This window comes from Emydura macquarii, unplaced genomic scaffold (assembly GCF_026122565.2).
Source record: "Emydura macquarii macquarii isolate MOO-44397 ecotype Brisbane River unplaced genomic scaffold, CSIRO-AGI_Emac_v2 contig_1363, whole genome shotgun sequence".
Taxonomy (NCBI): domain Eukaryota; kingdom Metazoa; phylum Chordata; order Testudines; family Chelidae; genus Emydura; species Emydura macquarii.
This window is the reverse complement of record NW_027131500.1, coordinates 1,217,930-1,244,484: the sequence shown is the minus strand read 5'-3', so window position 1 is coordinate 1,244,484 and position 26,555 is coordinate 1,217,930. Positions and strand designations below refer to the sequence as shown.

The window sequence follows — 26,555 nt, the reverse complement described above, 5'->3', positions numbered from 1 at the left end:
TGCGGGGGGTGAGACTTCGGTGCCAAGGCTGTCTCCGGCATCCGGGCTTGCCTCGGTGCGGGGGGGCGAACTCCTCGGTGCCGAGTCCGTCTCCGGCCTCCGGGTTCAGCGTTGTCTCGGCATGGGGGGCAAACTCCTTGGTGCTGCGTCTGTCTCCAGTTACCGGGTCCTGTATTGCCTGGTGAATTCCTTGGTACTGAGATTGTCTCCAGTGACCAGGATCAGTGCCACATCCTTGCGGGCGAACTCTGTTGCTGGAGCGGTGGGATGGACCTCACTCGGTGCCAGGGGATCGAGACCGGTGTTGGGCGGGCGACTTTGCTCACCGCCTCGATGCAGGTCGGTCCGGTGACCGCGACCTGGGATGACTTCTAGGGGACCGCGACCTGGGATGACTTCTACCCTAGGAAACCAGTCTGCAGGAGATCTTCTTCCCCATACCGGGGATCTCCAGAGCCATTCAGGGGGTCCCAAAGCGGGCTTCCCCATAATGCCAGCCCCTTCTCTCTCGTGGAGGCATGGGTGATGGTGGCGTATGCAAGGCCAACAAGGCTCTTGCCACCCTTCGGCCACCGAAGTAGACGGTGCTGGTAGGTGCTCCACCCCGCCTGCTCAGACGGTGCGGAGGAGTATCCACACTCCGTCTTCGCGGTGCCGAGTCAGGTCGGTGCCGACAGTGCCCTCTGCACCGGGGCATGCTGGATACTGTGGTGAAGCAGGTTGGCTCGGACCCGGCTTGGGGGCTCCATGAGCCAGGCTTTCAGGCGGGTTTTCCGGGGTCTGAAAGCCTCATCGATCCGTTCTCTTCTCATGAAGGGCTGCCCCCCCCCACGCTTCAGGTAGTGGGAGCCACTTAGCGGGAAGGTCTTCCCGCCAAAAGCACGTGGCTTGAAGCCATGACACCGGAGCCTACCTGCTCCCGGTAAAGTCTGAGCTAGACTATCTCTAACTACCACTACAACAGTTATTAATCTAACTAATTAACACAAAAAATCCTTGTTTAAAGTTTAAAACACGGGGAATTAAGCAAGCGCAGGCAGTTCCAGTAACCGTACTGGGAGGAAAGAAGGAACTGAGGGGGCATAGGGCCGGCAGCGCCTCATATACTGCGGCATGTGCGCAGGACTCCAGGGGGCATCAGAGCCGGCCCTACTGGATCTGCTAAGGGGAAAAAAGTTCCAATAGCCATGAACGGAGGCGTGCACACACCTACAGTGCAATGGACATGAGCAAGCACTCTAAGAACTATAATCTAGGAGTCAGTGAGTCTCATTCGGGGGAAGATTCAGTGTAATACTGCTACTCGGTGTAGTTTATGGCTATTTTGGGGGCCTGTTGAGATGTCAGTTTTTATTGGTAGGGAATAGCTAAAAATCTAATATGGATAAGGATTAAGAAGAATAGTCATAGTCTTGAGATATGTACACTAACATTGCACTAGCATAGGTGTAGATTTTTTTTATAATTAGTTTCTGTCAATAGGATTTCCCAGTACTGGAGGTTGGTGTGGTCTACACTGTAAACTAAGTATCTACCATCCATGCCAGTTTCCAACCCTATACTGCTACCAGCTAAATCTAATCTCTGAGACAGTTGTTGCATTTCAGTGATATGGTAAAAGGCAAAGTACATAGGAAAAAGATTTAAATGTAAAGGAAAGCACACACCTTCAATTATTACCCTCCTACAGAATATTTTATTGAAATGTATGATATATGTAAATAGAATGTATATGAAAAGGGGACACTTTCTTTTTAAGCACAAGTATTTCAGAAATCCTAAGATTTTGCTGACTCTACATCTTTAGTTTTTGTAAATAAAGGAAATTGACATTAACAATGATTTTTTAACAAGTTGATTTTAGCTTGATTTGTATAGCATCTAGAGCAGAGTTGACGTAATAAATGCAGGTGGATTGTGCCAGTAAAGTGCCCAGTTCATGATGATTAAGCCTCCATATAATGAAAAAAGGGAAGATAATCTGCCTCTACAATGTGTAAGTAAAGTACAGGTGGTGAACAAAAAATCACTGTCAGCAAAATGTTCTTTGTTAAAAACAACAAAAATTGCATAATTCACATGATTTATAGAAAGTTGAAAAGCAAAGAAATAGGTGGTTATCTGTCTAGCTGCTAAGGATAAACATGGCCTCCTATGTGAAACCTACAAGACTGGAAACTGCTGGAATTTGCCTAAATGTGAAATGTTCTAAATTCTCCCATGATTAGCTGCCAATTCAAGGTCAGAAGCTACATCAGGATCCAGAAGGCATGCCTTTGAAAACAAAGAGAGTAATGAGTTATATTTTACAGCCAAAATTGGAATCTAACTTAGTTTGTACAGTACACTGCAAATGTAACAGACTATATAAATGCTAATTATCAAAACTTAAGCTGATACTAAGCCATAAAAGTAAATCAGTTTTCTGGTGGAGGCTTCCTAAATCCAGTTCAGTTTCTCCTCAGTGCTATGATCTGTTCATATATCCTCTGTGATCCCTCTCTTCTCTTTTTTATCTCCATTGCAAAACTGAGTGGGCCAAATGTGGACCTGGTTTAAACAGGTCTAATATCTATGTTGAGCACATATAGAACAACAGGCAAATTGGGTACGTTTCACTTTAAATGAGGATAAGTATACAATTAAATTACAAAATGGCTTCCAACCACAAAGCTAAAAGAAATAGATGATGCCAATCACTGTCCCCCAGGGAATACATGCTGCAAAAAACTGCCATTGGGATACAGGGCCTTTTACTTCTAGGTCATTGGCTCAAATCTGCTGCAAGCCACTAATGACTGGAAGTTGTTACTACCTGATGGCTCTGTAGTGAGAAATGAGGTGAGTAACTGCATGCCCATCTTTTCATTTGGCACCCTTGCTGGCAATCTGAACAGAGATGACGTGCACTGAGTATGCAAGGAGACTGAAATACTTTTTCACTTGAAATGGTCACTCTAGAGTAGGTGTGAAACAGTGAGGGCCAATGTGAGAAAGCTTGCACTGATGTTGCCCTGATGTACCTATTCTGTGGACAGATAGTGACCATGCTTTAAAACTGCTTTTCGCTTCATTTTTTTTAAAACAGCAGGGGTTTTTTTTAAGTGTAGCTGCTTTCACAGAAGGAAATAATTGAAAGAATTCTAACACCTGTTCTACAATCCTGTTTGACTTCAGTGAGAAAGGAGCCACACCTAACATGTTCAGTTTGTTAGTAATTTAATTCCTGCATAATTACCACTTATTTGGATTTTACAAAACTGGACACTAGTACTATTCTTGTCCCCAAATTTGACTAGCCCTCTAATACAATTAAATTGTAAGCCATTTAGAGACATGGATTGTGTCTTCCTGTATGTTTGTACATTGCCTACATGTAGCACAATCAGTTTCCAATCCTGATTGTGACTTTTAGGTGGTACTACAATACTAATATAGTGAATAACATCCACATACTAAATCCATTTTGAAAAAAAACAACCTTATTTCATTCTCGTTTAAAAGGGGCATCTTTTTTGTATTTAGGACCTACAGTGTTGTCTCCGTGCAGCAGCACTTGGCTAATCAACACGAGCCCCAAAGCTGAGCTAATATAAGTGAGACAGTACAGATAAGTAAAAGAAAAAAGTAGTCATGATTTTTTCAAGTATCAGTAGAGAATGGTGGGATTTAAAGGCATCAAGGTTTGCACATAATCAGAGAAATAAGTTCTGCTTTTGAGTTTCAGAGGGAATTACAAACAATGGAGTAACAAAATCAGTTATATTTATCACTTTAACCATCTTGGGAAAATTGTCATGAGATTACAAGCCCAGGCACAGGTTTACTCACCTGCCCTTTGTTGTGTTGATTACAATAAGAAATTTTACTTGCTACCAAAATAAATTACCTGCAAGGTTATTCTGAGTAGTTTGAGAGGATTTACTTTAATATTTTTTGAAATACAGAATATTTATATGTAATAGATATAAATAGTAAATGTAAATATTGTTGGAGCCTTTATGAAACTACACAGCAAGTTTAAGAACTTAAATTCAAAATATCACTCCTCTTATACTACATACATTAATTTGTAAAGCCTCCCCATGCTTACCCTAGAATAATAATTTTTAGCTGCAGCTTGATCTTGTTGTATGCCTAGGCCAAGCTGGAGACATCTAGCAAAGTAGAAAGTAGCCATAGCAACCCCTTTGGCTATGTATACAGGAAGGCAATCGGTTATCTTTGCTAACATATCAATGTTATCGTTTTCTGCAATCCTGTAGTAAAATTTACAACATAAGGTTAGAGATGGGTATTTCAAGCTTTGATAGGAATCAGCTTTATGAACAGTGAAGAGACAGTGTCAAAGCATGCACTTTGTGCCCAGTTTCAGTTACGATGGGAATTCTGTTGATAATGCTATGAACTTACAGCATCTCTAGCAAAACAGGTTGAAATGTACATACAGACTTAAGCAGTGAACATGATTCTCCTGTTTTGAGTAACTTGATTCAGCATAATAATTAGTTTAATTCTATTATTCAATATTGATAACATCATCACAATATTTAAATATTGAGCAAATACATAATCACTTTGGTCATTTTCACCACAATTGCACTAATTGCGTTTCACACAAATTGTTTTTCTGTCAAAATGTTACAAGTTTACTGGAAATTAATGTAATACTTGAGTGAATGGCAAAGCTTTACATTTTTTTTAAAATAGGTATTATTCCAAATCATTAACGTGGGTTAACCAATATCCTGTTATCTGAAAATCATGGGGAACACCTGAAAACTTCAGGTAAAGAAGACTTTGGATGCTTAAAACCATCATCTTCTGGGGTTCCCCAACTGACATTATTAACCTTTAATGAACTGGAGTTCCGTTAGTCATGTTTTGCTAGTACACTCAAAGGGATTTTGAGAATTCTTTTAACTGACTTTTGAAGGCTTAAATTTGAAACAGCTCTTCTTAAATAGTATTGCCTGATGCATGCACTCTCATGATTTTTATTATATATATCTGCCTGGTGTCTCCTCAATATTGGCTTTGCTGTTACTGATAAACACCCTCTTAAAGGGCCGGGGGAAGAGCATGCACATAAGGTCCCCAAATACTGTGTGAGAGTGATGTCGGGAAGTGCAACTGACCACTTGCAAAGAGCTGTTAAATGCACAAAGTAAAACATACTGAAATGAAGAAAGTGTTACAGAAAACTAAGGGTTACATGTAAAATACAATATTAGCTATAAAATTTTCAGATGAAGATGTGATTTTTTTTTTAAGTTTGTGTCTTTAAATACATTTATCACTTAAAATATACAAAAGGCTAGCACTACTTCTATCTACCTAGCAAAGATTCTTTTTCCTGCAGTGTTAGATATTAGCGCTGTCAAATTGTTGCAGGGAAAATACAAATCCTGAGTTCCAGCCTTGGTAGAAAAAGGAAGGAGAAACTTACTCAGTTTTGTTTTAAAATATAAAAGTTAAATTAAATTAAGCCTATGGACATACCCTATAAATCACTATCAGTTAATCTGATTCTGTTTAATCCTCTACAAATCACTTGCATGTGTCTGCAGTAATGTTCTTCCACCTAATGTGATCATCTTTAGCAAATAACAGATACAACGAGATGTTGCGACTCATTAAAAATTAAACTTGTATCAAGCAATGGCCTGGCTCTTGCCACTTATATTTCATGTCCTCTGATAAGAAAAAACAGAGAATGTATTTTGTCTTCCCTTTCAAAATATAATAGAATATTGATGCAAATAATACCAAGTGAAGATACCTTCATCAGCATGAGTAGGCAAAGGACTAGTGACTGTTAAATAAGATACCATGGTGATAAGCACAGTTTTAAAAGAGCTATACAGAATAGGAAGACAATTCTTCAAGGCTACAGTATCCGCATGGCCAAGCCCAATTCCAAACACAAGGCCTGATCCTGAGATGTTACTGAAAATAAGTGGATAAAACAGAGCTCTCTTTCAGATTGTTGGGAATGATGCAAAGGGGAAGTTTGCCATGATCTTATTAAATAAATGGCCCAGATCTGCAGGGCAATTGGGTCGTACTGACTTGGGTGTTACAAAAGTAGTATATCTGTTTTATATAGTGCAGCAAATTGGTGTACAAAAGGAACATGAGACTGCGCAGGGACAGGAGAAAAGAAGATATTGATGCCTGATGTGACAGTTGCTTACATTACTGGCAGACTTCTGGCCCAAGAACATCTACAGTGTCAATGAGATGGGATTGCTTTGATCACAATGACCATACATTTTGCTTCAGAAGTTATGGCTATAACCTACTTCTGCTTCTTTGTGAAAAGATGACTAAAGCTAACGAGCTGCACTTTAGTTGTCAGAATAGCCTGCTGGACCACAATGGTTAGTGGACAAACTCCAACTGATTGATATGGCCAGTGGAGGCTACCATTCTATCTACACTGCATGTGAAAGAAGAGAAGCCCAGGCTGAGGACCACCATGATTTTTGTGGGTTCAATGATGAATAAAAATAGGGTGTGTTTGGCTAAATATCTCAATTTCTGGACTGTCAGAACTTGAACCTGAAATCCAAATCTTGAAATCCTCCCAATCCTAGTTCTATGTAATCCTTCTCAGCAGCATCTTTTTGTTCTTTGTTGCTTAGACCCTGTACAGCATCATCATAAATGGATGCATTTTTACCACATGAAGGATGAGGTTTGTATATATAGCTTGTAGAGTCTCTCTGCCTGTCTCTCTTTTTCCTTCAGAAACTGAATGATCTAACTGATAAGTTGAATCTGTAATGTAGGGTATTGCTAACAAACACCATATCTGAGGGTTTATAATGGTACATTTGGTTATATAGAAATTGTAAAATATAATTCTCCTCTTCATTGTGTTCTGGATTTCGCCCACTGTGTAAACAACACATCAGTCAGTCAACTTGGCCTTGGCTCGACCAGAACGCCTTATTGAACCTAAACCATTATGGCATGGCAAATTCTTTGATTGCACCTTATCATGTTTACATGGAGAAGTAAAGCAGTATTTCTGAATTGAGAACACATTATAATGGTGTACTGTAAAGTACCGCCACTTGAAAGCTTAGAAGTTCCAGGTGAATAAGCAGTGGGATCCATAGGAACTCTTAGATTACCTACTCCTGGGGAAAAAGGAGACAATAAAGTGCTGCCTAAAAGATTGATGTTAGTGAGGAGATTGAGTGAAAGTGGAATAGATCTGCTGGCCACTAAAGATACAGAATGGTGGATATGGACAACCTAGCCCCTCCTAAAGAAATCTGACTGAGGAAGAACAGGCAGCCATTGGGATTTTCTTTCCCTGCTCCCAGAAGAAATATCTAAGGTGTTGGAAATGTGGGGAGCCACACACTGTTGACAAGTAAATGGATGGCTACCTGGGCAATGGTTGGAACTCCGTTAGGGCCATTTTAATATTCTGAAAGGATTTTGGCCAGCTGGAAACTGAAATTGGAGAACAGCACTTGTCATTTTCTGGAGGGAAACAAGAGTCAAACCCTTATCCAAACACTTCAGAAACTCATAAGAAAGTTCACATTAGATTTGGGATGGTGGGGAGAAGTTGCTCAAGTCCTTTATTTGTCCATCTCTATATATGAAGCCATTTCTAGGCATGTCTTGTATGTAGTTTGGTAAACATGTTGGTTATGAGAAATGACTGATTAAATCACAAAGCAGGTCTCTCTTTGTTGTTCTGCTTATCTACTGCATGAAGCTTTGGCAGCACCGAGACAAGATATTGAGTATGGAGTTGATACAGACTGGATATTTTTTACATTACATCCTACATCATTTACATTATACCCTAAAGCTCAGACACAGGGTACACACTCCCATCCCATCCTTTATGTACTTGAGTTAAAATGTACTCAAAAGAACTTAGAGAAATGGTAATACTTCTTAATGCACAATCTTGTTTTGATTCTTCAAACTCAGTTTCTTCTCCAGTGATTATTTCTGCTTCCCTGTGATCAAGGAGGACAGAGCTGAATTGAATAATGGAAGACTTTGTAATGATTAGGATCTCAATTTTGTCTATTTTGTCATTCATTTTTTAAAGATCAAGTATGGCAGTTAAATCTGATAGATCTCTGGTAGGGGAATATGTGCTTGATTGGCATGAGCATGAACTTGATCTAATAGAATTGTTTTTATCTTTAACTTCTATGATCTTAAGTCAAGAATTCTAATAACTAAACTAAAATTAATTCACCTTCTGGCAAATGCAGCAGCTTTTGTATAACATTTTCTTTTGTAGTAATACTCCACAAGATGGCCTTGAGCATAGACATTTCCACGTTCTGCTGCTTCCTTCAGGCACTCCAAAGCAGCCTTTGTATTTTGACATATACCTTGACCATAGAGATACATAACACCAAGTATGCCCTGTGACTCCAGACTTCCATTGCCACAAGCTTCTGAATGCCAGAAAAATGCCTATAGAACAGCCACAAAGTTCTTGTCATTTATTTCAACAAATATTTTTAATACTTCCATAACCCTTGTTTCTGGTAAAAATAGACATTCCCTGATCTAGATTATAGCCTAACTGTCTTGCATAGTGTCTGTTTTCTTTAAAGCGCTTCTGTCTAGCAGCCTGAGAGAGGTATCTGCATGAGCCATTCCAGGACTTAAACTTGTTTCCTTTACTCATGTAGTTCTGTGCCCCACCACAACAGTTGGTTGTCTCTTAAACGTACCAAGAACTATAAATCTTAATCCCACTTCATAATGTTGATTCTTGAGTTTCAGATCTGATGCTCCCACTTCCTAATAATTAGTGTTGCATTAGAAAATCTTGACTACCAGTGTAAAGAGATTTTCTTTCTGGATATGTATCAATTTGGGCCTAAATGAGTGAAAAAGTCTAGAAGTAATAGAGTGTATAGTGTTATAAATAAACTATAACAGTCTCTTTCTGGAACTCTTCACAGATCCAGAATTAATCTGGGCATTGCAGCATGATACAGAAAAGGCAGAAATCAGCATTACCTTTTTAAGATCTTTTGGATTTGATGTAGAATAAAACATTCCTAGAGTACTTTGAGCCTTTACACTTGCTTTTGGATTCCCATGATCTGCAGCAATAATCCACAGCCTAAAAGAATAGGGAGGAAGTAAAAGTAACATTACAACATAGTATCTTACAAATCATGGAGAAATTATGAGCTCAAATTACCTTTCAGCCTCTTTATCTGAATGGTTAACACCACATCCTTCAAAATAAGCTCGTCCAAGATTGTATGCAGCAGCGTATTTTAAATGTCTTGCTTTAGGGGAGTTAGAATTGATTATTTTTTTCATGTACTCCACTCCTTTTTCCTTTGAGAGAAACAGATTTTAATAATAAATTCTGAAGGTAAAAAGGACAACAATTAAAATTCCAGGTAAAGTAAATTACATATTATACACAAAGAACTTTTCAGCTTTAAAACTTCCTAAACGTTAAAAAGTATGGATGTGATCAGTTAAGATAGTGCAGAGTCTCATTTTTACATTTTAAATATTTTTTTTTAAAAAAGCAAACACTAATTTTCAGTATGCTCATTTTTTGTGAGAAAGTTAAACTACTTGTCTAATAACTGATATCATGAGGAACGTCAGTTTGATAAAGATGACACATCATAACTCCTTGCTCTAGTTTTCATTGTACCCACTGAGGACCAGCATTCAAAATCCACACCAAGCAGCTAAAAAAGTTTCACAATGTTATAGTTGTTTTGTGAAATCAAAGCCATTCCTTATACAACAGGAGCACTGAACAAAACTAATTTATTCTGTTGTACCAAATTTTGCACAAACAACACTACACACTCCTGAATTCCTTGGCTAAATGGTAGCTCCATCTTTGTTTCACTATCTAGGCATCAGAGGTTTGAGCCCGTCTTTTGCCATTAATGTTACACTCTTAAAATCTGTAATGGCTGCACTATTGGTTTACTGTAATATTTAACAACCAATATGTCTTCTGTACCTACAGTATATCTAATCAAGCTAAGCATTTATATAAAGATCAGCTGCCAATCTAGGAAACTGCATCAAAATATAATGATGATACTTGTGGGGCTGGATGGCTTAGGAGACTGATGGTAAGATAATGGAGCTTTTCATATTGAAGTTACAAATTCAAATGCAAAAGTTACCACTAACTACCTTATGGTGTTTCATGCCTCTGAAATGAATTTGGAGGTCACAGTTCACATTATAAAATTGTATCTCCCTAACTGGCACACTTATTAGTTTCATGAAAGAAGAAGACTGAACTACTCTTTCATCTCCAAAGTTGGTGCCTCCAGGAAAGTGTTGAGGTGTACTGGCAGGACAGTATATGGAAACTTATGCTGTCACTGCCCCTCAACCTGAACCCGTGCTGTGGGTTAATGGAGGACTCCCAGAGTTCTCAAACAGGCATATTTCTCATGTGTTAAATTCTCTTACAAACACACTTCTGAGTAAGAAAAACAAATAATTGTTACAAAATTTTTAATGTTTAAAGGACTTGTACTTGCATTAGATTTAGGACAATTTTTAATGTATTAAATTTTCCAATTTTTAACTTTTTTATAATTTTTCTATAACATAGTTTCTTAAGTCACAAAGTGAGGTTAATGGAAGTACATGCTTTGGCATAACTATGTCATATCAAAACATAGCTGTAGTGTCCTCAATAACAATCTCCCAGAGCAATGTTGAAAAAATATTATGTCATGGTACGCTGGAAAAGAACAGCTGAGTCAGTCTTGGCTGTCAGCAGCTGCACAGTACATCATCCTAAGCATTCACTTCACAGGCAGTTGGGAAATGTTAGTATTATAAGAATTTAATAGTCAATACCACATGTAAGTATTAAAAAAGTGCGTATAAATAATCCACCGTTAAAAGGAAGGCCAGCCCCTTTTCACTACTCACATTACAAAGTATAAAGAGCCAAAGAAAGCCAGTCCTGAAGTTTATTCCAAAATATAACATATGCAGTGGTTCTCAACCAGGAGAACGCATACCCTGGGGGGCACGCAGAGATCTTCCAGGAAGTACATCAACTCATTTAGCTATTTGCCTAGTTTTACAACAGATTACATAATAAGCACTAGCGAAGTCAGTACAAATTTAAATTTCATATAGACAACGACTTGTTTATATTGCTCTATGTACTAAACACTGAAACGTAAGTACAATATTTACATTCCAATTGATTTATTTTATAATTATATGGTAAAAATGAGAAAGTAAGCCATTTTTAATAAGGGTGCTGTGATCCTTTTGTATTTTTATGTCTGATTTTGTAAACAAGTAGTTTTTAAGTGAGGTGAAACTTGGGGGTACGCAAGACAAATCAGACTCCTGAAAGCGGTACAGTGATCTGGAACCGATGATCACCACTGCCATAAGGGATCTAACTCAGGCAAAACACTAACAAAAACAGAAAGCTGAGAAAAAGCAACATTGTCTCTATCTCTCTGAGCAATAAAAGCAGTATCATTCTTTCTTCTTGCTCATTGGCAGTTTCCTCTACCCTTCTCCCTCAGTACCTCCACTGCCAGCCACATTTTCCCAGCCCTCCCTTCTTCTCTCCACCCTTCGATTCCTCCTCTTTCCATTCTTCCCTTTCCCCATATCCCTGTGCCTGCATGTTTATGCTCCTCAGTAACCCATCCCTTTCTTCTATTCCCATGATTTTAGTAACTCATTCCTCCCACTGTCTCCCTTGCTTCTATACCACACATAAAGCAAGACCAAGTTAACGTGGAACAAACAACATTTTTTAACCATCACTCTGATTGCATATTGCATTCCTTAATGTCTTTTCTATTTAGATTGCAAACCCTTTGGGGCAGGTCCTGGTCTATGCGCTTTTACTGTGACTAGTACAACAAAATCCTGATTCTGTTAAGAACCTCTGGGGGCTAATAGATCTGGGCCTTCATATCTTCAAGGATGATAATATAATTGTGCTTAAACAAGGGAAGTGGAGATTCAGCAAGAGAATCCAAAGTAAATGGGGATGATCATCATGAAGAAGACATGGATATGAATGACTGAATATTGCTTTTGTAGTGAATGCAACTGCAGACATGCATCAGTGTCATTCCTGTGTGATTCTTTTATGCCTTACTTCTTAATCCTAAATCTAGATGTATACAGCTCTAAGCTATAAATGGTTGTAAAGCTCCTGATATTAAACTAGGAAACTGCAAATATAACTATGGAATTAAGTTCTGCTGTGGTAATAGCAGCATAAAAATTGTCAACGTCTATCTTTAGGTGTTATGAATACATTTGTGGTTGACAATATGAAAGGTCATACATTTAACTTGCTCTTCTAGCTCACTGCAGGAAAAGAACAAAGCAAAACAAGAAACATGCATTTTTAAAGTGCCAAAGTAAGTAAAATGGTTGCGATAGTAGTAGGGCATATTTGTTTACTTAAATGCTACTAGAACTGACATTTTTAGTCTCTTGGGATACTTCTTGGGATTATTATGAAAAGGGGTTAAAAATTAAGATGCTTCAATTTTAAGATGAAGCAAATATAAAAATACAGTTGAGGAGAAAAAAGCATTTTCAGTTTCACTTACAATATTACAACATCACTTTTGCTATCTGATACATCTCCAAAATATGCATTGTTTTCTGTCAAATTTTAATATAATCCAATCACCAGAAAATTTAGGATTAGAGATGTCATTCTCTCCCTACTAAGACCCTGATCCTTCATTTGAGTAATTTTATGCCTTTTAGTAGTGCAACTGAAATCAGTGGGACTATTCATAAGCATAAAGTTACTAGTGTGGGTAAAAATTTGTAGTATCTGGCTCAGGGACTTCAAGAATGCTCTGCACTGGGTTAAATCCCATGGGACTACTTGTGTAAATAAAACAAATAAGATTCCTTTATATGGTGCCTTTATGCAAATACTAATACAATACAAAAGAAAGAGGAGCAAGATGATGATTCAGAGGCTGGACAGGACCATGTCTAACACTGAATGGTAATAATCCAATGGAACTTTTATAGTTTAATGGATAAGGCCCTACTTAATTTGCGATATTAGGCTCCTACCACAATTTTTATTTTAATTAGCTTACTTCGCACAGTCCACAATTTTGCAAACATTTTGAGGTTTGCAACTCACACCTTTTCCCCCATTAGTACAGTAGACCATCATTTATCCAAGCTGATAGTGGCCGGGGTCATGCTGTCAGCCGTGCGCACGGTGGGGAGCCTGTTGTCAGCCCCAAACATTAATGACTGTAATATAGTTGCAACAAAATGTCTGGTTATCAAAAAAATTAGCTGGCATAACATAATATTTGTGTGTTTATATTGTTCCAGGAAATTTTTCTTAAACAAATAGGTCTTCTCTGGCTTTTCCAAATCACTGCAATTAATAAAAGTTCATTATTACTTTTCTGTGATTTTTCCATATCTTGTCCACAACTCAATTATTTGACAATCATCCTGCAATTCAAGTAGGGCCTTATTAATGGACTATCTTCTGGTCCATGCCTAAATGTCAATTTATAGAAATTGGGTTTTCCTTTTTATTTTTGTATTCCTTGTTTAAAAATTCTGATAATCTGTAGCCAATTTGTGTAGTAATTCCTAATTTCAGACCATAGTTTGTTACAGGATAATACTCTAGAGTTGAAGAGTTCACAGGCACTCTACATAATACTAGTATCCAATTATTCTTCTTGCCCTCGTCCACCCAGAGGACTAGACAGAAAAACACTTCTAACTAGGTACCAATTTGAATGATAGCCTTAAATCCTGATCCTGCAACTGGCTCTATTTGAACAAACCCCTGTGCCTATGCAGAGCTCCACTGACGTCAGCAGGGCTTTCTGTGCACATAGTGGTCTCTGTACAAAGCCATTTGTAGGACTTGGGGTTTTAAAGAAGAGACACTACTTCTCTTGTTGACTTGGTATTGAATATGAAGTTTAACCAATAAATACATTAAATAGTAATTTTTACAGGTTTTTCTTTGATGCAATCCCTGACTGAAGTTTTTGGAGAGAGAGGAATCATGAAGAGGACTCTCACCTTTCCAAATCCATACACTGACTTGTAACACACTCCCAGAACCACATAAGTATTAGAGAAGTGTTAATGGTCACTATTCTTTGATCAAAAGGATAAAAGGCCTCAGGACACACATCATTGGCAGAGAATTAGCAACAGAGTTATGTTACATTTATTTTATTGTTTTACCTATTAGACTGTTTCTGAGAGAGAGAAAAATCCAATGTAATCCTTTGGTTATTGTGCAGTTTAATAATATTCCTGCCCTCTAGCGGCGGAAGAGAGATTTTTTTAGAATTATTATTATTTATTTGTATTAAAACAGCATCTCAGAGCCCCAGTCATGAACCAGGGCCCCACTGTGTTAGGCGCTGTATAAATACACAGAAGTGTACAAATGCTACATAATGTAGCTTGCATATCTCCTGTCAACTTACTTCCGTTGCCGTACCATAGCATCTTCACTGCGCTGCATCGACGGGAGATGCCCTCCAGTCACGCAGCCTTAGTTCTTTCTGGGAGGTGGAGAATTAATGGAGAGCACTTCCGGGATCGAATGAGTGGGTCTTCACGGCCCACTCAGTTGATCCTGCTGCATCGACCCCAAGGAGCCAGCAGTGTAGACATACCTAAAGTCTCTGTCCTCATGGGCAAAGGACTAATACCCTGAGTTGCAAATGTATTAAAACAATACTGTTCAAGGGAAAAGATTTTATGAGGAAATTTTTAACCTGGATCCCTAACGCAACTCATTAATGGGCCTACACCTGAGCACACAAGGCTCTGTCTGCATGGAATAAATTGCAGGACTGGAGCTTCACTTTGATAATACATTGTACTGTTTTAATTTTTTAAGTTGTATTAAATAAGGAAAGTTATGTAAGGGACTATCTAGTAAGATTAGAAGAAAAACTAAATATAGACAGCTGGATCATGACTTACTGGGTCGTCTTTGGTCCCCAATCCATCATAATATATTACTCCCAACTGATACATAGCTTGAAAATCCGTCTCCTTGATTTTCTCAAATTGTGTAAGTGCTTCTTCATACCATCCCTGAAGGAGACGAGGAATCAAGTACTTAAAATTAAACATTAGAGTATATATAACAAATTAACTCTTCATATAATTTATTTTTAAATTACAGTATTTGCTCAGTGAACATGAGAAAAATCATATAGCATTTGAAAGGCTGAAAGGAACAAAAAAGTCTTTTTAAACAGTTAAAAAAAGGTCATTGACTAGGTCAACGTCAGAAAATATTTAATCAGAAAGAACCACTTAGGACTTCCAACCATGTGTGTGTGCATGCATATGTATGTACACAAAAAAGAATTAGCACATGATACATCTCTGTTTGCCACACTGCCCAAAGATGCGACTATTTGTAATCCAAGGAGCTACTGCCACAACAGAAACAAGAAAAATATGTAGATATTTTCTGATATCCTTTTTTTCTTCCTAATTAATCTCCCTATTCAGCTGTCCATCCTTATTCCAGAAAGCATTTAAGCACTTAATTTTAAGCATCCACTTAAATCACATTAATTTTTAAATCATTGATTTCAGTGGGACCTAAACACATGTTCAAAGTTAAGCATGTGTTTGTGTTTTGCCAAATAGAGATAAAAATGCTCAAATACTTTGCTAAATTGGGGCCTAAGAGTCTGATCTCACACCAAGACTAAGGCTATGGCTACAATAGAGACCTTACACCAGCACAGCTCTATCATCGGTGTAATTAACCCACCCACAATGAGCAGCAGTAGCTATGATGGCGAGAGAGCATCTTCACAGCGGCACTTCTGTCGGCAAAACTTACGTCGGTCAGGGGTGGGGTTTTGTTTTTTTTTTCAAACCCCCTGACCAACTAAAGTTTTCCTGACAAAAGTGTTAGCGCAGACATAGCCTAAGGCTTTGTCTCCACTACCACAAATGTGTAACACTGCTTACATCGACCCCCTAAAGTATGCATCTCCACTGGGACGTAAGTTCCGCCGATCTAAAGCGTGGTAATAGTCAACCTAAAAAAACCACCTCCGCAAGTGGCGTAGCACTGAAGTCAAATTCCATGGGTCAAATTTCCATCAGTGTAGGCAAAGTGCAACGTAAATAGATGCCATTGGCCTCCGGGAGGTATCCCATGTGACCGCTCTGGACATTCGCACTCTACTGTAACATGGCCATGTAAACAGGAACTAGCTCCTCCCCATAAGCCCCAGGAAATTTTAAATTCCCATTTCTGGTTTGCACAGAGTGGAAAGAGCTTTGTAGCTGAATTGCTCATGGCAATTGCACGGCCCAAATGTGCTCCAGCTTGGAGTTGATTAGAGGTCTTGGATCTCATTGGTCTGGGGAGTGAAGAATCTGTTCTGGCTCAGCTCAGAGCCAGCAAAAGAAATTTAGATATCTACAAGAAGCTACCTCGCGGCATGTTGGAGAAGGGACACAACAAGGATGCGCAGCAGTGTTGCGTTAAGATTAAAGAGCTGAGGCAGGCTTATCAGAAAACTAGGGAAGCTAACAACCATTCTGGCTCTGCGCCCAAAACATGCCACTTTCACGAGGAGCTGCATGCGATTCTTGGCGGTGACCCCACTACTGTGCCACCACACAGCATCGATACCTATGAAGTATCCCTGTCCAGGACAAATGAGGACTTTGTGGATGAGGAGGATGAGTATGAGAACAGGGTATCCATTTTCCCTGAGAGCCAGGACCTGTTCATTACCTAGAGCAGCCCAGCCACACACAGGACAGCAAGACTGATCGAGATGCCGGGGAAAGCACATGTGGTGAGTGTGTGTGGCAAATCTTATTTTTGCGGTTATGTCCCCAGTTCAGTTTCTTAAAAGGAGATTGTGTTTTTGAGGGGATGGTCTTTCTGGGTAATGGCAAACTTCAGTGGACGGTTATTCCCAGAACAGATTATTTATGTGCAGAGGTATGTTCCGAGAATCCTCTGTGGATATCTCAAGGAAACTTTCATGTAGGTAATCTGTTAACCTTTGCAGAAGGTTTCTGGGAAGGGCAGCCTTATTTCTTCCGCCACAGTATTAAATGAGCAGGCATCATCACGGAACACAGCATTGCAGCATAAGAGCCAGGCTTGTACCCCAATGCTTGCAGCAAATCTTTCCTTTCTGCCTGCATTATCCTCAGGAGACTGATATCACCCAGAGTCACCTAGGGAAGTCGGTATAAGTTTAAAGTACCTAAGGTGCCTAAGCTCAGTTGCTGCCTCTATTATCAGGGTAAAAGTTCCCTAGGCACCTATGGTTCTGCCTCTGTGCATACACACTGCTGCCTCAGCACAGGCAGCTGGACACCTATGTGTCACCAAAGCTGCAGAGTGATTCACAAATGGGGGGAAGAGAGATATTTGGCCACCTAAGTTGTGTGAGGGGTGCAATTCAGTAGGCATGCTGAGGTCACCTACCAGATCTGGACCTGTTCAAAATTGGCCAAGGGAGGAGGAGGTGGTAGTGGTGCCTACATTATAACATTTAGGCCAGTTAGAGCAGTCACCTGGAATGTGGGAGACCTCCTTTCAATTCCCCCCTTTCTGCCAGAGGGGAAGAAAATATTTGAACAGGGGTCTCCTATCTCTCAGGAGAGTGCTCTGACCACTGAGATATGTGATATTCTGATGTGAGGCTCCCTCAGTCTCTCCTGTTGATGCTATTGCACTAGGAGGGCAGGGGGAAGGGAAAGGAGAGTGTAGGCCAGTGGTCAAGGCACCCACCTGGGAGATCTAGGGTCCAATCACTCATCATTTATCCACAGTCAAACAGTTACAATAGTTGGGATGGAGGGAACTGCTCCTCCCCCAAACAGAATATGCCATTGCTCAGTGACTAAAGAACTCTCCTAGACGTAGGGGACCCCGATCAAATTCTCAAACCCTCCTGCCTCAGCAGAGAGGGTGGGAGTTGAACCTGGGTCTCCCAAATCCAGGTGAGTGCCCTAACCATTGGGCTAAAAGTTATAAGGTGGGAACCAGTGCCTTCTCCTCCAGCCATTTTGTGTGAAACAAAAAATGCCATAGTGCCTAAGCTGCCTGAGTCCAGGAGCTGGTTTGTTCATGGATTGCTAAGAAGAAATAGACTCCTTGTAGCCTGGATTTAGGTGCTTTTCTCCAAGAGGGGAACCAAGCACACACCCCTCTCATTGGCATCTCTGTGCAGTCAGCAGCACTGAGTCCAATTTATCAAATTTGAGAGTATATGAAATAATACTGTATCTGTAACTTCATCTTTCTTCCTCCTTCTCCACTTTGCCCCTCTGAATCTCATTCTTTCTCAGAGAAGCATGCTTCCCACAGTTGCACCATAATTCTGGTTTGATTAGGATTTTTGTATTTTTTTACTTATTTCACTTTGTATGTATCTCCTTTTGTAACATTTATTAGTGTTACCTCCTTTTCCATGTGGAAATTGTATTGAAAAGTATCAGTTTTATAAAATTTTCTAAAAAATAAATAGTAAAGTACAACCTCTTCAAAGTACAGCTGCCCTTGTAGAAAATATGCCAGAGGATCTCCATCTATTATCCTCTTCGCCAACAACTCCTCTGCCCTTGCAAACAAAGCTGAATGACTATAGTTCCCTGAAAAAAAAAATGTGTTGTGTTTAGATATCTATCTATCTGTATAGGTACATGTCTAAACACAACAATATTGTAAGTACACTATCATGTTGAAGTTATAATAGTTCTCTTTTTTTTACCCTGACAGACATAATTAAGATGTTCCCTTTTTATTGAATGCTCCATAGATTCAGCTAAAACAGATCGATCACTGCTTGATACCAGAGGGGAAAAAATCTACAATAAAAATAATTAAACCATTATAAAACAATTCACTTTGCCATAAAAATGCTATATGTATTTGTGTGATGGGAACCTGATCTCAGCTGGTGGAAAACCATAATACAAATAACAAGTTCCCTTATAAAAACATTATCCATACTGTAAACATGAATTGCTAATGTTTAGAACAATTTAAGATCTAAGCTAAACAACAGAAAATCTGAATGAACTTAAATACAACAAACTCCTTTCAAAACTGGCAGCCAAATCAGGGAATATCATTGTAGGCCCTGAGCTTGCAATCTGGTGTATGGGGTTCCACACAGGCCACCTATTTACAATGGCTTGCAGGATCTGGACATTATTCTGACTGAAGGTTAGTTTACACTTAAAACTTACAGCGGCACAGATGAATCGGTACAGTTGTGCCACTGTAAATGCATTTATGTAGCCACATTATGTCGATGGGAGAGCGTCTCCCACTGACATAGCACTGTCCACACTAATGCTTATGCTGACAAAATTTATGTCATTCGGGTGTGTTTTTCACACCCCTGAATGACAAAAGTTTTGCTGGCATAAGTGCTAGTGTAGACAATACCTGAGAAAAAGAAGAGGAAGGAGACATATTGTTTCAGATGCCAGGGCATAGGCTACCTAAGTGGCTGACCTGGTTTAGGTGCCTTACTCTAGGAGGTCTGCGGCAGGGGAACTGAAACATAAGGAAGCGCCTATCTCTGACCCAATCAGCCAGGTGCACCAGGTCAGCTGCATATGTGCATATGTCCCCTCCTCAGCATTTCTCTCCTGGCTTCCTTACGTGGCTCCCCACTCATCTGGCTGGCTTTTGAAAATCACTTCTTTAAGGGTCTAACTCTCTCCATATATTGTATGGGATGCTTAGCTCAAGGCTGAAAACTCCACTGGGCTGCAGGCTGCATAGGGGTAAGCATTGCAGCCAATGTATCTTTTGAGGATCTGGGCCAAAGTCACTTTGAAAATGAGACTCAAGGGACAGATTTTCAAAGGTATTTGTGTACTTAAAGATACTGATATGCAATTAGTGGGATCTGCCAAGAGTCTAGCAAGTTACACACTTAAATCCTATATAAATCAACAGGAATTAGGTGTCCACCTGCTTGAGCATTTTTGAAAATCCCACTAGGTGACTATCTGCATCTTCATGAGCCTAAATACCTTTGAAAAACTGACCCTCAGGAGCCAAAGTTATTTAGGTGCTTTTGAAAATTTTACCCCAGGTCTCCCCAGGTTCACCACTGACTTGCTATATGATCCTTGGGTAAGTCACTTCATTTCTGTGCAAGGCTGTGTCTAATATGGAAAGGATGAACACCAGGGTTGTTTTGAGACTGTTTAAAAAGCATTTTGAATTTGTCAGGTGCTCCATAAGTGCAAAGAATTATTTTTATTAATAAAATCTCAATCACAATATGCTTATTAACATCTTTTAGGATTTTTCCAATTGAGTGAGATTTTTTTCTGGTGATAGCAACGTTTTGTGAACAAACTGAACTTTTAATCAATTACATTTCACTTTACTAACTATAGGGTGAAATCTCTATTTTTGACTTAACAGAAAATGGAAGAATTGGTAGGATCAGAGAACAGGAGGAAAACAACAAAAAATGGGAGGGAGCAAGAACAATCCAGTTAACTTAGCTACTCCTTTTCTTTTTGCTAATGTGCATAGGAATGGGAAGAAGAGAGCCCACATCAAACTGGAACAGGAAAAGGGAGGGGGGAAAAAAGAAATAGGAAGATCATACAATGAAAAAATGGCTCTATTCCCCTTGAATATTCTGCTCCATTTTTCTTCTTCCAGAACCTTTATATTTTCTGCAAGCATTTAAAGTAAAAAAGGGGGAACAAACTCACCCCAATATTGCCAAGCTAAAAGTGTTCAAAAACACTTACATTTTTTAGATTGGTTTAAAAATCATGAGACTTTAAAAAGTAATACACTTTGGGTTCTTTGTATTAGATTTATTGGTTCTGGCCCTTCAGGCAACACTCAAGTTACCAGGCTTTTCTCTGCAATCATAAGGTCTATAATTTTTTTTTAGTTTAAATGAAGGCCAGACTGAGAGTTTGAGAAAAAAACAGAAAATATTGCAGAATGGTAGTACATTTTTAAAAAGGAAAAAGGTAAAAATTAACAAAAACCTAAGAAATTACATTTAAAAACTCTGTTTGAAAACAACATTAACTATGTTTTCAAGTTAGGAAATGCCAAGTTTACAGTTGCCATGTAATTTGCCCCTTGTGTGTATACATTAAGTGATAGTAGTTAATTACATAATTGCACAATGTTTTTTCTAGAGGACCCCTGCCTCATTAAGTGCATGGAATAGACACACAAGGGGGACGAGAAAGGTTATCCAGACAACCATAACCTAGTATTTCCTAACTTTTGAGCACTTGACTTTGCAACCTACATAATGTTCTTGCAAAGTCATTTATTTGTATGCACTATATAGAGAGTGACTTTTTGCTTTTGTGAATATTACCACTGACTTCTCTTTCACTTGAGTCAACATTAATCTGGTGGATGTATAAATCTGTACAACTGGTTGAAGTTAATCTCTGCGGACAATAAAGCCTCAAGTTCCTCAACACTCGAAGGCCATGTCTACACTAGCAAGCTTACAGCAGCTCCGTCAACATAATAAAACCACCTCAACAAACAGAGGTAGCATTGCTGATGAGAGAAGCTCTCCCACCACCATAGCGCTCTTTACACTGCCACTTATGCCAGTGAAACTTATGTCACTTGGGGTGTGTTTTTTTCACACTTCTGAGCTACATAAATTTTGCTGATATAAGTGGTAGTATAGACATGGCCTAGGTGATGAAATCAAAGTGAAATCACCGCTGTAGCGCTTTAGGGCAGATCTACAGTAGAAGCACTACATCAGTGCAGCTGTGCCGCTGTAGCACATCTGGTGAAGATGCTTTATGCAACGGGAGAGCGCTCTCCAGACAACATAATTCCTCCACCTCTGCGAGCTATGTCAGTGGGAGAAGCTCTCCTGTCGACATAGCACTGTCTACACGGATGTGGGGGGAAGTCTGGGACCTTGTCTACACTAGAAAGTTTTGTCGATGCAAGTTACAGCGATTATCAAAAAGTGATGTAATTACAATGCTTGTGCCTGTCCACACAGCACTTATTGTGTCTCCAAAGTGCATCTATACTTGGTGCTCTAGCATTGACAGTGAGAGCACTGCACTGTGGGCAGCTATCCCACTGTGCAACTCGCCACCTTGTGCCACTAGAGGTTGTAGGAAGGCGGAGAGGATCACAGTTCATCATGGGTAGTGCGGGCTCAACATCCCATGATGCAGTGATTTCCGTCCTGTCATTCCATGGGTTTCCGACTGCTTTTCATGGCATTTTTCAATGGCCCCAATTTCCTGAGCGCCACCATCTCTATCTGAAAGGATGGATCCTGCACTGCTCTCCAGTAAATGCTAGAGCACCGAGTGTTGTCGTCAGTGTTCAGAACACATCACAGCTGGTCATGCAGTATATCATGAGCTCCCAATCGGAACTGGAATCCGAGGTGCTTGACCTGCTGTGTGCCATGCAAACAAAGAACATTGGATTAATGCTTTCGGGCGCATGAAACAAGCACTGAGTGGTGGGATCGCATCATTATGCAGGTCTGGGATGATGAACAGTGGCTGCAGAACTTTCAAATGTGCTAAGCCACCTTTATGGAACTCTGTAAGGAGCTCACCATTGCCCTGTGGTGCAAGTCCACCAGAATGAGAGCTGCCCCTTTGGTGGAGAAGCATGTGGCACTCGCCGTATGGAGGCTTGCAACTCCAGACTGCTACCGGTTGGTTGCTAATCAGTTTGGAGTCGGGATGTTCACCATTGGAGCTGTGTTGTCACAAGTGTGCAGGGCTATTAATTGCATTCTGCTACGAAGGATTGAGAGTCTTGGAAATGTACATGAGATAGTGGATGGCTTTGAAATGATGGGATTCCCTGACTGTGGCGAGGCAATAGATGGCAAGCATATCCCAATTTTGGCCCTGGACCATCTTGTGACGGAATACATCAATAAAAAGGAGTACTTCTCTATGGCACTGCAGGCCCTTGTGGCTCATCATTGGCATGTCACTGACATCAACACAGATTGGTCATGGAAGGTGTATGACACATGCATCTTCAGGAAAACAGGCCTGTACAGGAAGCTGCAAGCAGGGACTTTCTTTCCAGACCAAAATATTATACTGGGGGATGTTGAAATGCCCTAGTGATCCTGGGAGACCCAGCCTACCCCTTACTGCCATAGCTCATGAAGCCTTATATGGGTAATCTGGATAGCAGCAAGGAGCGCTTCAATAACAGGTTGAGCAGGTGCCGAATGACTGTTGAATGTGTGTTTGGCAGATTAAAAGGTTGCTGGTGATTCCTTTATGCCGGTTAGACCTAAATGAGGAAAATATTTCCATGGTTATAGCTGCCTGCTGTGTGCTCCATAATAATTATGAAGGGTGAAAAGTTTCCCCCTGGGTGGAGCACAGAGGTGGATTGCCTTGCAGCTGAATATGAACAACCAGATGTCAGGGCTATTAGAGGGGCACAATGGGGGGGCCAGTCGAATCAGGGAGGCTTTGAGGAACTGCTTTGACAATAAGCCCCAATAAGGTGTCTTTGTAAAAAGCACTGTGCCATGCTATGACTGCTATCTAGCTTGCACTGTGTATCAATTTGAGGTGCAACCACTGTGTGCAAGAGACAAATAAAGATAACTTATTCTTCACAGAGTATGTCTTTATTAAATAACAATTATTTACAACACACACAAAAAGCTGGGCTGGAGGGGAGAAAGCAGTGAGGGGCACTGTGAACTGTGACAGTTGGGTATAAGTTTAGCTATCGTTCTGGATGAATTCATCTGCAGTGTTATGAGTGACCCTAGCATCTCCATTTGCTCCTCCATGGCTTTTACCATGCATTGGTGATCTGCTATCACTCACTCTTGGTTTTTCCTCCTTTCCTGTCTATCAATTTTTTGATTTTCGGACACAGTGTGTCTCCATACCCTTTTTTCTTTTTTTTTCCTCCTCTATGTTCTTGGAACATCTCCTCTATGGTGGTTTTCTTAGCAGCCACAGGCGCTCAGCAGGTGTGGAGGGTTTTCCCATCAAGGGCACATCTGTAGAAGCACAACAGTGAATAGAAACATTATTGTGAGTGCAATAACAGCACTGATGTTTATTTACTGTAAAATACACCTTTCTCACTGTCCCCTGGCAAGCGCACAGCTCAACAAGCAACCAGGGTATGGTGAGTTGTGCCTGGGGAGAGGGGACACACAAAGCTGGGGAAAAGGTTCTGGGTAGTTGTTTGGGGTACTAATGCAGGTAGATAGGGATAAAATTTCAAATTGCGCCACCATTTTCAAAAGGCGAGAGCCATAAAAGTGGATATCTCACTCCTGAAAGTAAGCAGGGATGCTAAGATGCATCTCCTCCATGCGAGCAGTTTCAAACTGGGTCCCTATGCTGCTTGCCTGTGTGCTGGTTTGGTCCCTGCACAAGTGACTGCCAGTTGGCACAGGGGGAAGAAACAAAGCAGCTCTGCCAAGGAACCTCCGGCAGAGAATTGGCGAGTACCTCCAGGAAAGTTTCCTAGAGATCTCTCTAGAGGATTGCCATGTAATCTCAATGTGCATTAACAACACTTCTCCGCTGCACTGCCTAGTTGCACAGGGGAATGGGAAGCACATGCAAACACAGCTACTCTTGTGCGTTTCTATCCCTTCAACTAGCTGTATAATGCAACAAAGCAAAGGACAGCTGTACCTCATGTAATCAAGCAGCATCAGTTCCCCTCTCCTGCATCCTGCATGCCAAAGCTGGAGGGCTGGAAATGGCTCAAACGTTCCTAGCTCCCCATGTCAGCAAATGACCCAGTCCCTTGTTCTGCATCGTCCTCCAACTCAACCTCCTCATCCATGACTTCTTCATCGGGGTTGTGTCGGTGTCCACTGCCTCCAGGCCCGCGGAGGTAGCCAAGGGTCCTTTGGCAATGGAAGTGGGGTCGTCACTGAGAATGGCTTCCAGCTCCTTGTAGAAGCGGCAGGTCTTTGGCTCTGTACCAGAGTGACGGTTTGACTCTCTAACCGATTTTCGCATGGCACTGCAGTGAGTTCTGTTCATAGCCCTTCTCCACCATTATGTATCTAAGTTCCTTTGGCTGGAGCAGAGCTGGGACTGCACTGCTTCCTTTCCCCAAATGCTGATTAGATCTAGAAGCCTCAATGTGCTCCAAGTGGAAGAGCATTTGGTGCGTGGTGCTGCCATGGTCGTTTGGGAAGATGAGATGCAAGCTCTCCATGCCAACAAAGCAGGAAGTGAAATTTCAAAAAATCCCAGGACTTTAAAGGGGAAACAGCAGTTGGCTGCAGGGCAGTGGAGTTCAAACTGAGGGCCAGAGGGATCAGGATGGGCATTGTGGGACACTTCCTGAAGGCCATTTACCATGACAGAACCAAGCACAGTGTTTACATTGACACTTTGTCGCTAAAAGTTTGGTGCAAAAAGCTCTATGCCTCTCATCGAGGTGATTTTATTTTGCTGCAAAATCAGGAGACTTGGGTTGGCAGAGGTGGAGGTGATTGCAGTGTGTAAACCACCACTGTTTTGGCACAAAAAGCTGACTTTGGTCAACAAAAGTCTCTAGTGTAGAGCAGCCCTAACTGAAAAAACAACCTCCTGAGCCACATAAGTTTTGCCAGCCCAAGTGCTAGTATGGACAGCGGTTATGTCAGCCCTGTCCCACTGATATAGCTATAGCCCCTTGTTTAAGTGGTTTTATGATGTTGCTAGAAAAGCTCTCCCCCTGTCTACATAAAGCGGCTACACAAGCGCTCTTACAGCAGCCCAGCTGTACCCATATAGCTGTCCTGCTGGACGTTTTAAGTGCAGATTTGCTGTGAGGATCAAACTTCAGGAGTCCAGACTTCCAGCCCTCCGTGGCCAGCTGTGGGCTGGATGGACCCTGGTACAGCAGCTGCCCGCGGGGGCCCTGGTCATCTGCTGATCTAGGAGCGCCCAGCCCCAGGGCAAAGCAGGAGGGGCCGGCGCTCTCCCTGGAGGGGCAGCTCCAGTAGGAGAGGGGCGGGGGGCGCTGGCGGTTACCTCTCTCCGCCCCTTGCTGCCTGTTCAGCTCGGAGTCGCTGAGGCTCCCGGAGATGGTCTGCAGGACAGTCTCGGAGCTGCACGTCCCGGGCAGCCCCTGGCTGCTCAGCTTCATCTCGCCCTCAGCTGCGCCGCCTCTGCAACAGAACGGGCCCCGGTAACTCTGCCGGCGGGTCACTCTGCCCCGCGCGCCCGGGCGCCGCCCTCACACCCGCCCTGCGCTCCCCCCCACCCCGCCCGCCGCAGCGGGGGTCTCGCCGCGGCACCCGCCAGTCGCGGCCGCGCGCTGGGACCCCCTCGGAGCCCCGTGTCCCCGGGCGGGGCCCGGCTCGGTCGCAGCGTGCAGGGGGCCGCGCCCGGCCGCCCCGTGTGTGACTCACTGTGTCCGCCGCCGCCGGGGCCCATCCCGGCCGCCGCCCGCCCGGCTCCCCACGCGCCTCCCCATGACTCCCTTTGGCCGCTTCCCGTTGCCAGGCAACGATTATCGCTCGGGTGGCCGCGCGCGAGCGCCTCGT

General features: G+C 41.4%; 1 protein-coding gene across 2 annotated transcripts; it reads right to left on the bottom strand.

Annotated features, from left to right (window-relative positions):
• Positions 1 to 1,744: 1,744 nt before the first annotated feature.
• Positions 1,745 to 26,489, bottom strand: LRP2BP (LRP2 binding protein). 2 transcript variants are annotated; one of them, XM_067551963.1, is made up of 9 exons: positions 26,421 to 26,489; positions 26,041 to 26,177; positions 18,548 to 18,660; positions 14,995 to 15,108; positions 9,206 to 9,348; positions 9,019 to 9,124; positions 8,240 to 8,463; positions 4,094 to 4,259; positions 1,745 to 2,274 (listed from the first exon to the last, which is right to left on the bottom strand). In XM_067551963.1, the coding sequence occupies exons 1-9, from the start codon at positions 26,483 to 26,485 to the stop codon at positions 2,209 to 2,211; spliced, it is 1,134 nt and encodes a 377-aa protein (XP_067408064.1). In that variant the 5' UTR covers positions 26,486 to 26,489; the 3' UTR covers positions 1,745 to 2,208. The 2 variants fall into 2 exon arrangements, with proteins under 2 accessions (XP_067408064.1, XP_067408065.1); XM_067551964.1 differs by lacking the exons at positions 18,548 to 18,660; positions 26,421 to 26,489.
• Positions 26,490 to 26,555: the final 66 nt, after the last annotated feature.